Below are 11951 nucleotides of genomic sequence, written 5' to 3'. Positions count from 1 at the left end.
AATTATCTCCCATCTCAATTCATATTTTCCGGAACATCCCTAATTTAAGAAACAAAAAATTTACTGTTGCCTGGTTTTATTGTTAATTTTCTCAGAATCACAGACCCATGGAATGTTCTGGGTTGGAAGGGGCCTTAAAGATCACGTAGTTCTAACCATCAGCCGTGGGCAGGGACACCATCCACTCCACCAGGTTACTGCAAGCCCTGTCCAGCCTGACCTTGAACACTTCCAGGAATGGGGACTCCACATATTCTCTGGGCAACCTGTGCCACTATCTCACCACCCTTCCAGCAGATGATTTTTATTAAAAATGTGGAAGGTGGAAAGAACAAAGGTGCCAACAAAGTGAGAGACAAAGAGCCATTTGTCCCGGAGCACTCCCACCAAGAAGCCAAGTGCCGGAGCACTGAGCCTGGCCGGTGCCATCGTGTTTGCCTGCGAGGCTGGTGCCAAGAGGATGCTGCCACACTCTTTTCGGTCATGTCCAGCGACAGGACAAGGAGCAATGGCCATAAACTAAAACACAACAAGTTCCAGCTCAACATGAGGAAGAATTTATTTCCGTGGAGTGTGTCAGAGCCCTGGAGATGCCGGGCTCTCCCCCTCTGCAGACACTCCAAACCCGCTGGTGTCCCGTGCTGCCGTGCTGGGCAGGTCGGGCCGGGCGGTCTCCAGAGCTCCCTTCCGCCCCGACCGAGCCCGCGGCGCTGCCCCGCCAGCCGGGCAGGGGGCGGCAGAGGGCGCGGCGGCCGCGGAAGCGGCGCGGGCAGCGGGCGGATGCCGAGCCGTGCCGTGCCGTGCCGTGCCGAGCCGGGCCGGGGAGCACACACCGGAGCAGAGCGGCCATGGCAGAGCGCATCGAGCAGCGGCTGGAGGATCGCATCCCCGAGCTCGAGCAGCTGGAGCGGGTCGGGCTCTTCACGCGCAGGGAGATCCGGTGAGCGGGGCCGAGCCGGGCCGGGCCGGGCCGGGCCGAGCCGAGCCGAGCCGGCGAGCCGAGCCGAGCCGAGCCGAGCCGGGCCGAGCCGAGCCGAGCCGGGCCGGGCCGGGCCGGGTGAGCGCACGTGGCGCGGCCGGGAGCGCCCCGGCGCTGACCTCCCGTTCCCGCAGGGCTGTCCTGAGGAAAGCCTCGGCTCTGGAGTACAAAATCCAGCGGAGAGCGCTGCGGAAGGAGGATTTCATCAATTACATCCAGGTAGGCTTCACCGAGCGGCAGAGCGCGGCACTTCTCGGTGCAGACCCAGCTCAGTTAGACCCGAGTAGTTAGATCTCGGTGCAAATCTCAGTTAGACGGGTAGTTTTGTAGTGATCCACGTTGGAAACAGGTCTGAAAACGGAGCCCCCCACCTCACCCGGTCCCTGGTGCTCCTCCTCGAGCGGCTGCTGGCACCAGAGTGGGAAGCGTAGCCAGAGCTGGTGCCCAGTTTGGGTCAGGCTTCTCCAGTGCTGTGACCTTGCTGTAGTTTCTTGTCCCTCCCGGGATGTAGAGCCCCCGTTCCCTGATGTGCAAAGGGGGAATGTGTTCCCTGTGTGTGTAGTTAACGGGAATTAGTGCGTTCAGTAAGAGGAGGTGGTTCCCGAAGGGGTGGTCGGGCTCTGAGCAGGCTCCACAGGGAATGGGCCTGGCCTGGAGCCTGACAGAGCTCAGGAGTGTTTGGACAACGCTTTCAGGTGGGATTGCTGGGCTGCCCTGTGCAGGGCCAGAAGTCTTAGAAATGTAGTGACTCAGCCAGAAACTGCTGCGTATGTTTTCCTGACAGTAATGTTTATTGTCCACCTGATCATCTGTAACAAACTTGATGTAGTTTTTTTTTGCCTTGTTCTTATGGGTTTCCACATTTGCTGTTAAGTGTTTTTTTCTTCCTATTCTAGTATGAAGTTAATCTGCTGGAACTGATCAAGAAAAGAAGAGCAGTAAGTTCGTCAGCTGTTAAGAGTGCAGAATACTTTATGCCAAATCTTCTATTGCAATAAAATTAGTATTTTTTTCCCTCCTAGCGCATTGGCTATTCGTTTAAGAAGGATGAAATTGAGCACTCTATTCTGCATAGAGTCCACAGCCTGTTCAACCGAGCTACGGGGAAGTGGAAAGTAAGTTTATTTGTACTGAGAGTCAGAATTCTTTTTTTTCTGTATGCCAGGTCATTGTACCAAGGATGTGTTGTTTGCTGGTCAGTGTACAAGTGATTTTGTACATTGTGAGGTTGATTCTTTTCTTTTGATTTCCAACAGGATGATGTCCAGCTCTGGCTTTCCCATGTTGCATTTTGCAAGCAGTGGGTGAGTTTTCAAATCCTGATCTTACCCAGGTTGAGACTGGTGCTTATTCATGTATCTGAAACTTGATTTAAAGATAGGGGTACAAACTTTACTGCTACATGCTCTAATACTGAAATAATTTTTATAGTATTGTTGGAGCTGCTTGGGATTTTCACTGATGTATGTAAGTGTACAGTTTAACTGAGAGTGAATTAGTATGAAATTTGATGCAAGGGCAAAGGTGAGGCTGACTGCATTGAATCTGGAATATCAGTTGGTGTGTAAGAACTATAATATTGGTTATGCCTTGTCTGGAGGGAGTGATTCACTTGTCTGTGAATTGTGATTTTGTTCCAAATATTTATTGTAGTGAAAAGCCTAATTCTGTCAGTTTTGTACGTGATAAACTTAGCTATGCAACGCTTTAATTATTACCAGCATTCAAGTGTTGTCATTTCTGTACTGAAGAAGGTGATGAAGGAAATACAGTTTCTATCTCAGAACAGGGCAGTGAAATCATGGTTTTGGGACTTGGCAACATTTGTGTTGGCTGTGTGGTTCAGAAATTTGAGTAATGCTACTTTAATGTGGTGACATTTAAATGCTGGTCACTAGTGAGTGAATAAGAGAAACTTTCTACTGTAGATAAAGTAGCAGAGAAGCATCTTTTTCTGACCAATTGTACTACAGCTTGTAACCTTTCCTACTGAAACTCTGGTGCTGGGGGTTCAGTTCAGTGCTGAACTGAAACAAAACTGCTTCTTTTACAGAACGCAAAACATCAGCTCAGTAAGGTGTTTTCTACCATGTTGGCCATTCATTCCAATAAACCAGGTAAATAGCTCAATGGTGAGTGCTGCATAAATGCCTCAGTATAGATTGTCTGGTGTTGGTTTAAGTTCTTGTAGGTCTCAGTTCAAGCTGTTGGGCTGAAGTTCCTACTCTCTGTTCTTTGCCTTGCTGCTGCTTCAGAGGAGGGCTCTGAGAGGGGTTGTGCTGAGCAGTCATAAAGGGATGTGAAGAAGGTCAGAATGCCCAATTCTCAGGTGGAGAAGCAAGAGATGTCAGTTGCTCGTGACAGCCTTTTGGCTTTTGAAGGCATCATTAGATCTGTAGCTAAACCAGGTTAAACTTCCTGGAACTGCCTGTCTGCTTTACAGTTTTATGTGGGAGATACTTACTCTGGGGCTGAGCTCATGTTGAGAGGTTAAATAAATTTATTTGTGTCACCTGTTGCAGCACTGTGGATCATGGCAGCAAAGTGGGAAATGGAGACACGGCTGTCATCAGAAAGTGCCAGGCACTTGTTCCTTCGTGCTTTGCGCTTCCATCCAGAGTGCCCCAAACTTTATCAAGAAGTGAGTTCCTGTTTTTCTTCCATGACCACTTACTTGTTCAATCAGAGTAAATCAGTTCAGCATGTTTCCCAGATCTGTTTGGGACAACTGGAGAAACTTATTTTTCCATCAGCAGGAAAATGTAAAAAAATGTTTAAAAAACCAACCCCAAAATTCCTTTCTAAGCTACTGTTAAGCTCTGCTAGGATGTAGTTGTCAGGCTCAGTCTGGCATCCCCAGTCTTTGTTGAGAAACTTGATTTTCTTTGGGGGCAAGTTAAGGTTTAAAGAATAACTAAAAAATGATCATTGCTACCTGTTGGAAATTTCTGGGCAAATACACAGGGCAGATAGTGGTAGGTGCACAAACCTTCAAAAACCAAGGCTCTAGGACATGTGTGGGATGTGTCAAAGTCTAATTTGTATCTTCTCAGAGCTTGTTTTATCCTGTTTGTGGACCTAGATTTTTATGATTTATCCCCAGAGTAATTTCATTTTGTTGTCATTCTTGCAGTATTTCAGAATGGAGCTTATGCATGCTGAAAAACAGAGGAAGGAGAAGAAGGAATTTGAACAAGCAAAGATGGACCTGGTAGGTCAGCTAAACTTACTTAAAAGATATTGTCTGCTTGTGGATTACATGTTGAAATTCAATTTTGGATTAATGGTTTATTTGACAATGGCTTAGAGGAAGTTTTTGTTCATGTCCTGCACCTGTGTGGAGCTTTTCAAGTATTTGCTGATGCTCAGCTCTAATACTTCATACTTTTTTTTTTCTTTGCATTTGTAGAATCTTTTATTACATTCCCCAGTCAGAAAATTAACAGTAATTTCTGGAAAGTAATAGTCAAACTTCCTACCTGATTTCTTTATAGTTGATTTGTGTAAGTTACATAAAAATAGACTTGCAGGAAGAAAAACATTTATATATTTTGATTTTTCTTTCCCAGTTTGCAAAAATGTTAGCTGAGAAAGGACAATAATTTCTTCAATGATATGCTTGATATTTCAGGGGGAATTCAATTACTCTGAAGAAATTCTCAATGGGGAGATGGCTCGCATAGTCTACAGGGATGCTTCTCAGAAAATTAAAGGTGAATGAACATTTCTTGTACTTACTCACTAAGAAAATTGTAACCTTTAACCCAGTTCTGCAGTAGGCAATGCTGATAGGCTTGGCTTCAATGCACACACTGAGATCCTTTTTTCAGATACACCATTTTTTCAGCAGAATTTATTAAATGCCAGAGTATAAATTAATGGTAGTTCTCATTGCATGTCTTTCCTGCAGGCTGACATCCCTTCCAGCACAGCAGCTTTCAGGCTGAAGAGGCCTAGTGCTGGGTTACAGCCCCAAAACTTGATTGTTTAAAGAAAGAAAACTGGAGGAGAGTTCAGAGTTGCACACTTTTTTACTTTGCTGAACATGAGATCACAGCTAATCCGCTACCACGAGTGGCAAAAAAGTTAGAATTCAGACTAATAATAAACCAGGCTAAATTATTTTAAATTAAGCAGGCTTGGTAAAAATAAGCCATTTTATTGAGAGAATTGGGTAAAATAACTGCAAACTAGTAGCAGATATCTTTGACTGCTCATGATAGATGGGGCTATTTTGGAAGACTGGGCAAAATACAATAATGAACATTGAAAATTAGTGGGGAAAAAGAACATTAGAGGAAATTTCAGAAAGAGTTGGTTTAATTTAATTTTCTGGAGAAATGATGAAAAAAATAGGCATACATATGATTTGTAAGCACCTAAAAATAGTAAGGTGAGTAATGGCTGGTGGGCATTCACAATGATCTGATTGTGTCCAGTGATGTCACTTGGCATTTTCAAAGGTAAGTTGTGGACACACAAGATGGACACAATTCATGGACATCTGTTTTGTACAGCTTTGGAGAGAGCTGTCCTGAGTGTGGAGCATTTTGTGTTTTCATGGCAGAGTCAAGTGAGGGAATAGAGGAGGTGCTGATTAAATTTGCATGTGGAACCAAGCTACAGAAATGCAAAGTGCAATTAATGTAATATCTTGAGGAATTCTTCAGCAAACACTCCACTTGATAGTTTTATCTTCTCTTGAAATGTAGGTGTTGAGTTCCAGCTGGCTGTGCTCTCTATTGCAAAGCTCTTTGATTTTACCCAAGATTTGCAAAAAGAAATCCTTGAAAGGTGAGTTGTGGCTTTGTGTTGTATTTTCATTTCATTTTGGTTTGGTTTTTAAGAAACATGTTCTCAGAAGTTATAACTCTAACTTACAGTGCATTGACTGGATTTTCAGAACTAAAGTCTCATCCTCTAGGGAAATAGTGTTAAGGCTTATGTGAAGTCCTTTAAGAAAACCAAAAGCATGATCTTTAGAAGAGGATACTTGTATCTAATTTCAGGAGGGGCTTTAAAAAGCTGCTAGGAACATTTAGGTAAAATACAGTTGTCACTGAATAATTAGTGCACTCAGTTGCTGTAAATTCATTGCTGGAACTGTGGATTTTCCTACTGTTCTTTGGTGGGGTTTTTGCATCTTTTGTTTCTCCAGTTGTTTCTCTCAAAAGAAAGATCTTTCTTGACAGCTCCCTGTTTCATGTTATTTCTGAAGAATATCCGTATTAAATAATATTTTAAAAAGCTAATATTTTGTCTTTTTCTTGTGGAAAAGAAATTTTTTTTCCTGGCATTTGGTTACTTAGCAATTAACTCCATTTCTATAGCAATATAACAACCCTCCTAAACATACCTGCAGGTAAGGACTGGTGGCTGTGGGCTGTTACAAGCATGTTGTGTCCAGTTTGCAGGCCAGCTATGCTGATGATCCCCTGACATGGGACTACATGGCCCGCCGGGAGCTGGAGCTGGGGTCCCTGCAGCCCGCAGAGCACAGCACAAAGCAGAAGAAAGCCTCAGAAATGGCCCAGAGAGAGGAACGGTGCTGTGCAGTCTTTGATGAAGCTGTGAGAGCAGTCCCAACAGGTGAAATGTTCTGCCTGCACTTTAACATTTGTTTCAGGTACTTGAGCAGCCTGTAAAAGCCTTGAAGGTGATGGCAGGCTCTGCCATACCTAAGAGAAGGCAAGCAGTTAGATGCTACCTCTTGAATCTATTTTATGTATTATTTGGGTTATTTTCCAGTGTATTTATGCTCTTAACGGCTTAACTGAAAATGTGTCTGCTGCTGGTCAGCTGTGAGTAAGAAATGGCTTTGAGTTGCCAGGGGAGTGAATATCCAGCCTCAGCCTCTGGTCTTGGTTTTACTTGTAAAGGAGCTTTGGTCAAGGGACTGTTTGTGGAGTGGTCTCAAACTTGCTGCTGTACAGCCTTTAAAGCCAAAGAATAGTTTGGGTTGGAAGGGTTCTTTAAAAGTCTCAGCTGAACTAAGAGCTTGATGCTCTTTACCAAGAGTTACTGCCTGCAGCTTGGACTGGGGAGTAATTTTAAAGTGTAACGTTATAAATCTACGGCCTCTCTCATAATACAAGATTTTAAATAAAGTTGGCATTAACACTTTGTATCACATTTTGTATCTTTATATTTCTTAAAGACAAATACTTGTTGTTATTCTTGTGATTCTGTGAAGTGTGATATTATGCCTTTCCTTCTACAGAGGACATGTGGAAATGCTACATCACTTTTTGCTTAGAGAGGTACAACAGAAAAACCAATAGTGAAGAATTAAAGCAAAAGGTAAAATTTAAGAGGAAATAATTCTAACAAATCATCCCTATTTTTATTGACTTTTGTAATAGTTCAGACAAGAAGCAAATGTATTTTGACATTTTATCAAAAATACTTACCTGTGGCCATCATTAAAAACAACTTAATCTCCATCTGGGGGGATCACTTTTATTGCTAGGCTTACAGGTGTCCTGTCTGGACTTGATTAATTTGGACCTGATTAACTAGCCTTGTCAGTAAAGTACACTGACCTCTTTGGATAAAAGCTAAGACTGCAGACTTGTTAATCAGAGGATCCAAAAAATTCACTGATGGGTCTTTCAAAAGTCTACTTGTTCAAATAAGAGGATGAATTAAAATTACTCTTGCAAATAAGTCTGAGCAAAGTTTGGTGCTGGCACATGGGTAATACTCAGTGAATTAATTAAATATCCTGTGCAACTTGGTTCCCTAGCATTACACTAAAAGAACAATGCAATGTTGTTCTTTGCTCCTTAAGGAAGAGAAGTAAATGCTCAGATTTCCACTTTGTCTTGGAATGTTTGCAGGTATCTAGAGCATTAGACACATAATGTGTAATTAGATATTCACTGACATGCTACTCAATCCAGTGGGCTTCTTGGATTGTTAGAATCTAGTATATATATAGGAATAATGCTTGTTTTCTTTTTATTCTCTGTTGGTTCTAGAGGCTGGAGAGGACACTGAGTGTGTTCAGCAAAGCCCATGAGTCCAATTTGCTGTCAGAAGCTCTCTACAAGCAGTGGGTAAGAACTGACACAGAAGAAACAGATGCTGGGACTTTCCTGCATTATTTGTGTGCCTGCCTTTGCCATTTTGAGTAGACACAAAGATGAACTATTTTGGTTCAAAGCCCTGTTTTTTAACAAAGCTGTATCTGCTGGGTTTTAGCTTCAGCTCTTACTGGACTCCAGCCTCTCTGAGAGGGCTGTGGAGGTGGCAGAAGCTGCAACCAGGCACTTCAGCCAGTCTGTGGAAATGTGGCAGATGAGGCTGCAGGTGCTGATCCAGCTGAAGAGGGATGATGTGACCCAGAGTTTTGAAGAAGCCATTAAACATGTGGAATCTAAGGTCTGTGCTCGTTTAATGGACTTGCATGCATTAATCTTGGGCCAGAAACCCCTGATGACTGGTTGTTTTGTGGTTTTTGTGTTTGGGTGGGTTTTGTTTGTTTGTTTGTTTGTGGTTTTGGTGTGTGTTTTGTTTACAAGGCATTTAAAGTCCTTAACAATTTTTAAGGTCAGAAATAAGAACTTGATGTTTCACATGCAAATTGCATTCCGGTGTATTGGGGAATTGTCAATTCACTTAAAATTCACATGTTTAAAATCTGAATGCTTACAGTTGACATTTTACATATTCTCCTAGCAGCGAGCTGGTGTTTGTGTCTTAATGGAAAAATGTGTTTCCTTTTCTTCACTGTCGGATACACCTGTGTGGTATTTCAAGCCTTGAATTAGCTGTGTCCTCTCCTGCTCTGTTCCATTTCAAACCCTGAGCACAATGAGTGAGGGAGCAAGAAGGTTTCTTTCCTTTTCATTCTTGGAGTCACCTCTGTGTACTGCAGTGCTCAGTGGTGCAGAACTTGGTTCTCATCCCTGGCAACACAGTTGTCCAGCTAAGGATGATTTATTCTGTAAGTGAGGAAGGAAATAAGAAGTGATTTCAGTTCAAAGTTGTCTTTCCAAGAGCTGTGTCCAAAGAGCATTTTTTATGGCAGGTAATACAAAACCTGATGGCTGTGTTGCTGTCTGTTTCTGTAAATCAGACTCACTGAATTTCAGCCATTTGATGTGTTTGCTGACCTTGTAGGGCACTTTGCCATTGTGGACCCTCTGGGTGGAATGGAGTGAGAGCACAAACAGCAAAGAGGACACAGAAGCTCTCTACCAGGTACTTGGCTAATCAAAATCTGCTTTTATGTCTGTGTCAATAAAATGGAAAAATGTGTGTGGATGGAACATGCAACAAATGCTTTATACTGAAGTTCCTTCATGGATGTATTGATATCAAAGAATTTCAAGCCTTTAAAAAAATGGTTGGACATAGACTTACAGGCACAAATTCATTCCCATGTTCTGAGGCATATGGATGTTTGTAAGCATAACCAATGATGGGCTCCTTCTTTGTGGTCTAGAATACTTGCTCTGTTTTCAGATACTTGTCTGAGCATGGAAAAGAGAATTTTCCAATTTCTGTGAAAACATCAGTCTTTTCAGAAAAGTCAAGATCAGAATGAGGACTTTATTCTCACTATGGATTTCCTCAGTAGTGCAGGGCAAAACATTTTCTCTTTGCCTGGCATGTTGAGTTGTGTTTTTTCCTCCCATTTACCATAAAAACATGTATTTCAGGTGGGAGCTTGAATTCAGCTGTTCATAGAGTATTGTGAAACCCTCTGCATGAAGGGATTTATGGAAATGCCAGTTCCAGCTATATGGAATACTGAAGGAGAAATGTGTTTTAGACTTAGGAGATCTCCTTTGTGTCAGATGCCTAATTAGGGAGAAGCACTGATTGAGCCATTTAAATGTGTTTTAGACTTAGGAGATCTCCTTTGTGTCAGATGCCTAATTGAGCCATTTAGTTGTAGGTTATGTGATAGGTTTATTTTTTGTTTATTTTGATGGGTTTTTTTCTTTTCAAACTTGCAGAGATCCTTACATGCCACAACGCCTGCTGAATCTGTGACTATGAAAGAAATGTATCTTGACTGGACTTACAGAAACAGTGGTTATAAGAAAGTTAAAAGACTCTTCACCAGGTAAAAAAAACCAAAAAACCTTCAAACTGGATTATTCTAGGGTATATGTTAAGAGTCCCCAAGTCTAAAGTCACTTATTTTATTTCAGCCTGTGTGAAAATCGTCCATTTTCACTTGAGTTCTTCAGGAAGATGATCCAAATAGAAAAGGAGCAAGTAAGTTTTTGACTATCCAATTAATGCTTTGTATTTGTAAAATACAGTTCTAATTTGGGATTTAAATAGGAAGCAGAGTAGTGGTGTTAGTCTGTGATCAGTTCATGTTTGTCCTCTGCAGCTGATTCACAGGATGTGATACAAACCCAAGTTCCATGGTAACTAATCTTCAGCAGTGGGTGTGTGTAATTGCCATGACTCTCTTTCTTTGTCAGAATCTAATCATGCTGCAGATTCACTTCTGTACAAAATAAGTGGCCTCTTAATACCTTCCTTTTTTTAGGAATCCTGCAAAATGCTTAATCTGAGAGAATACTATGAACGTGCCTTGAGGGAATTTGGTTCAACAAATACTGGTAAGGAGGATTTTTTATTATTTATTCATTTATTCATTCATTCATTCACTGCTGCCTCTTTTATTTCCATCTATTTTAAAAGGTACCTGTTTGTTCTGCCCTTGTGCTTGCTGTCATGCAGAGTGGAGCTTATTTCTTCTGTGCCATTAAGAGTAGGACACTGCAGGGACCCTCCACTGTCAGCCCAGGGTCATTGGCACTGGGATGGCTTCAGCACAATGAGGAGCAAATCATGTTCAGACACTGGCTGGCCTAAGAGATGTGTATCACTTTTAATTTGGATTTATGAACAGTGTGGAGCTATATATTTATAATCCAGATTTCTGCAATATTCATTTGAAGAAAGTACACAGCTCAGTTATTGTTACATTATTTCTGCAGACATTACTGTTCCAGCTGGGATAGAACCCAGGGTTTTTGCTCCTCAAGGTGCAAAGGAGATTTTTGTTTCACGAAGTGAACACTACTGCATTATCAAAGATACTTAGAAAAAGAGTTTCTAATTAGGCTTGCCATGTTTGTTAAGTAATATCTAGTCAAAATCTAACCAGAACTTTCATTTTTCTTTTAAAGACCTCTGGCTGGATTATATCAAGGAGGAGCTGAGTCATCCCCAAGGCAAACCAGAAAACTGTGGGAGCATTCACTGGCGAGCAATGAAGATGTTGCAGGGAGACCTGGTGGAAGATTTTGTTTCTAAATACACTTTATTGCAAACTGGACATTTATGAAAAACTATACATAGTTATGACATGACTGTGCATTTTTTTAACTCTTTGTACAAAGGTAAATATGTTCCTGGATTTTATTAAAGTTTACCTTTACATTTTATGTGACAAAAAAGAATCATCTCTGTTTCAGTCATTTCTAGTGTTGATTCTGCCAGGGGCAGGTTCAAGTGCACAGTCAGAGGAAGCAAACCTCTGAGGGTCTTTTCATTGTGACTTCTGAGAGCAAACTCTTGATCTGCTTAAACATTCAGATAGTTATAGTGCATCAGTTTTTACACTCTGGAAAAGTAATATTATAGCACCTAAATGCAAAAAAATCCAAACCAAACCCAGTGGAAACTACACCTGTGGGTCATCTTTTTATCTTATGAAGTTGAATCATGAAAAGTGAAACACTTTTCATTAGGTAATCAGAAATCAGTAAAATTGCAGTATTCATTGCTTCCTACCCTTGAAATAATCTGTAATCTTCATGACAGAAAGAGAAACAGCCTCTGCAGCTACCTTGCATTGGTGTTTGCATCCTGAGAGTGATGCAGGGTAGAGGGGAGTTGTAGAGATCTGTTGGCAATGTCCTTGAGGTTGGAGTGGAGAGCTCTGATCTACACTTCAACTTTCTGTCCACCATGCCTAAATAATGTGTAATGTTTTTTG

The 11951-nt window shown here is 41.8% G+C and overlaps 1 protein-coding gene across 1 annotated transcript; it reads left to right on the top strand.

Annotated features, from left to right (window-relative positions):
* Positions 1-779: 779 nt before the first annotated feature.
* On the top strand, positions 780-11412 carry UTP6 (UTP6 small subunit processome component). Its single transcript, XM_039716384.1, has 19 exons — positions 780-940; positions 1114-1198; positions 1876-1917; positions 2002-2094; positions 2236-2283; positions 3033-3096; positions 3502-3620; positions 4113-4190; positions 4611-4692; positions 5692-5773; positions 6387-6568; positions 7200-7279; positions 7960-8037; positions 8183-8362; positions 9104-9184; positions 9946-10055; positions 10144-10210; positions 10494-10566; positions 11140-11412. Exons 1-19 carry the CDS (start codon positions 849-851, stop codon positions 11295-11297), a joined length of 1794 nt encoding a protein of 597 aa, XP_039572318.1. The 5' UTR covers positions 780-848; the 3' UTR covers positions 11298-11412.
* Positions 11413-11951: the final 539 nt, after the last annotated feature.

The sequence above is a fragment of the Passer montanus genome, unplaced genomic scaffold (genome assembly GCF_014805655.1).
Source record: "Passer montanus isolate IOZ18808 unplaced genomic scaffold, ASM1480565v1 scaffold35, whole genome shotgun sequence".
Lineage (NCBI taxonomy): Eukaryota > Metazoa > Chordata > Aves > Passeriformes > Passeridae > Passer > Passer montanus.
Note: the sequence above shows the minus strand (reverse complement) of the source record. Positions and strands in the feature narration are given on the sequence as shown.

Bases quoted from the DNA above. Each gene is read 5' to 3' on its own strand.
- UTP6 (XM_039716384.1), top strand. From the start codon at position 849: ATGGCAGAGCGCATCGAGCAGCGGCTGGAGGATCGCATCCCCGAGCTC. The intron at 5,774-6,386 runs GTGAGTTGTGGC...TGTTGTGTCCAG, and splicing joins CAAAAAGAAATCCTTGAAAG to TTTGCAGGCCAGCTATGCTG. The intron at 10,056-10,143 runs GTAAAAAAAACC...ATTTTATTTCAG, and splicing joins GTTAAAAGACTCTTCACCAG to CCTGTGTGAAAATCGTCCAT.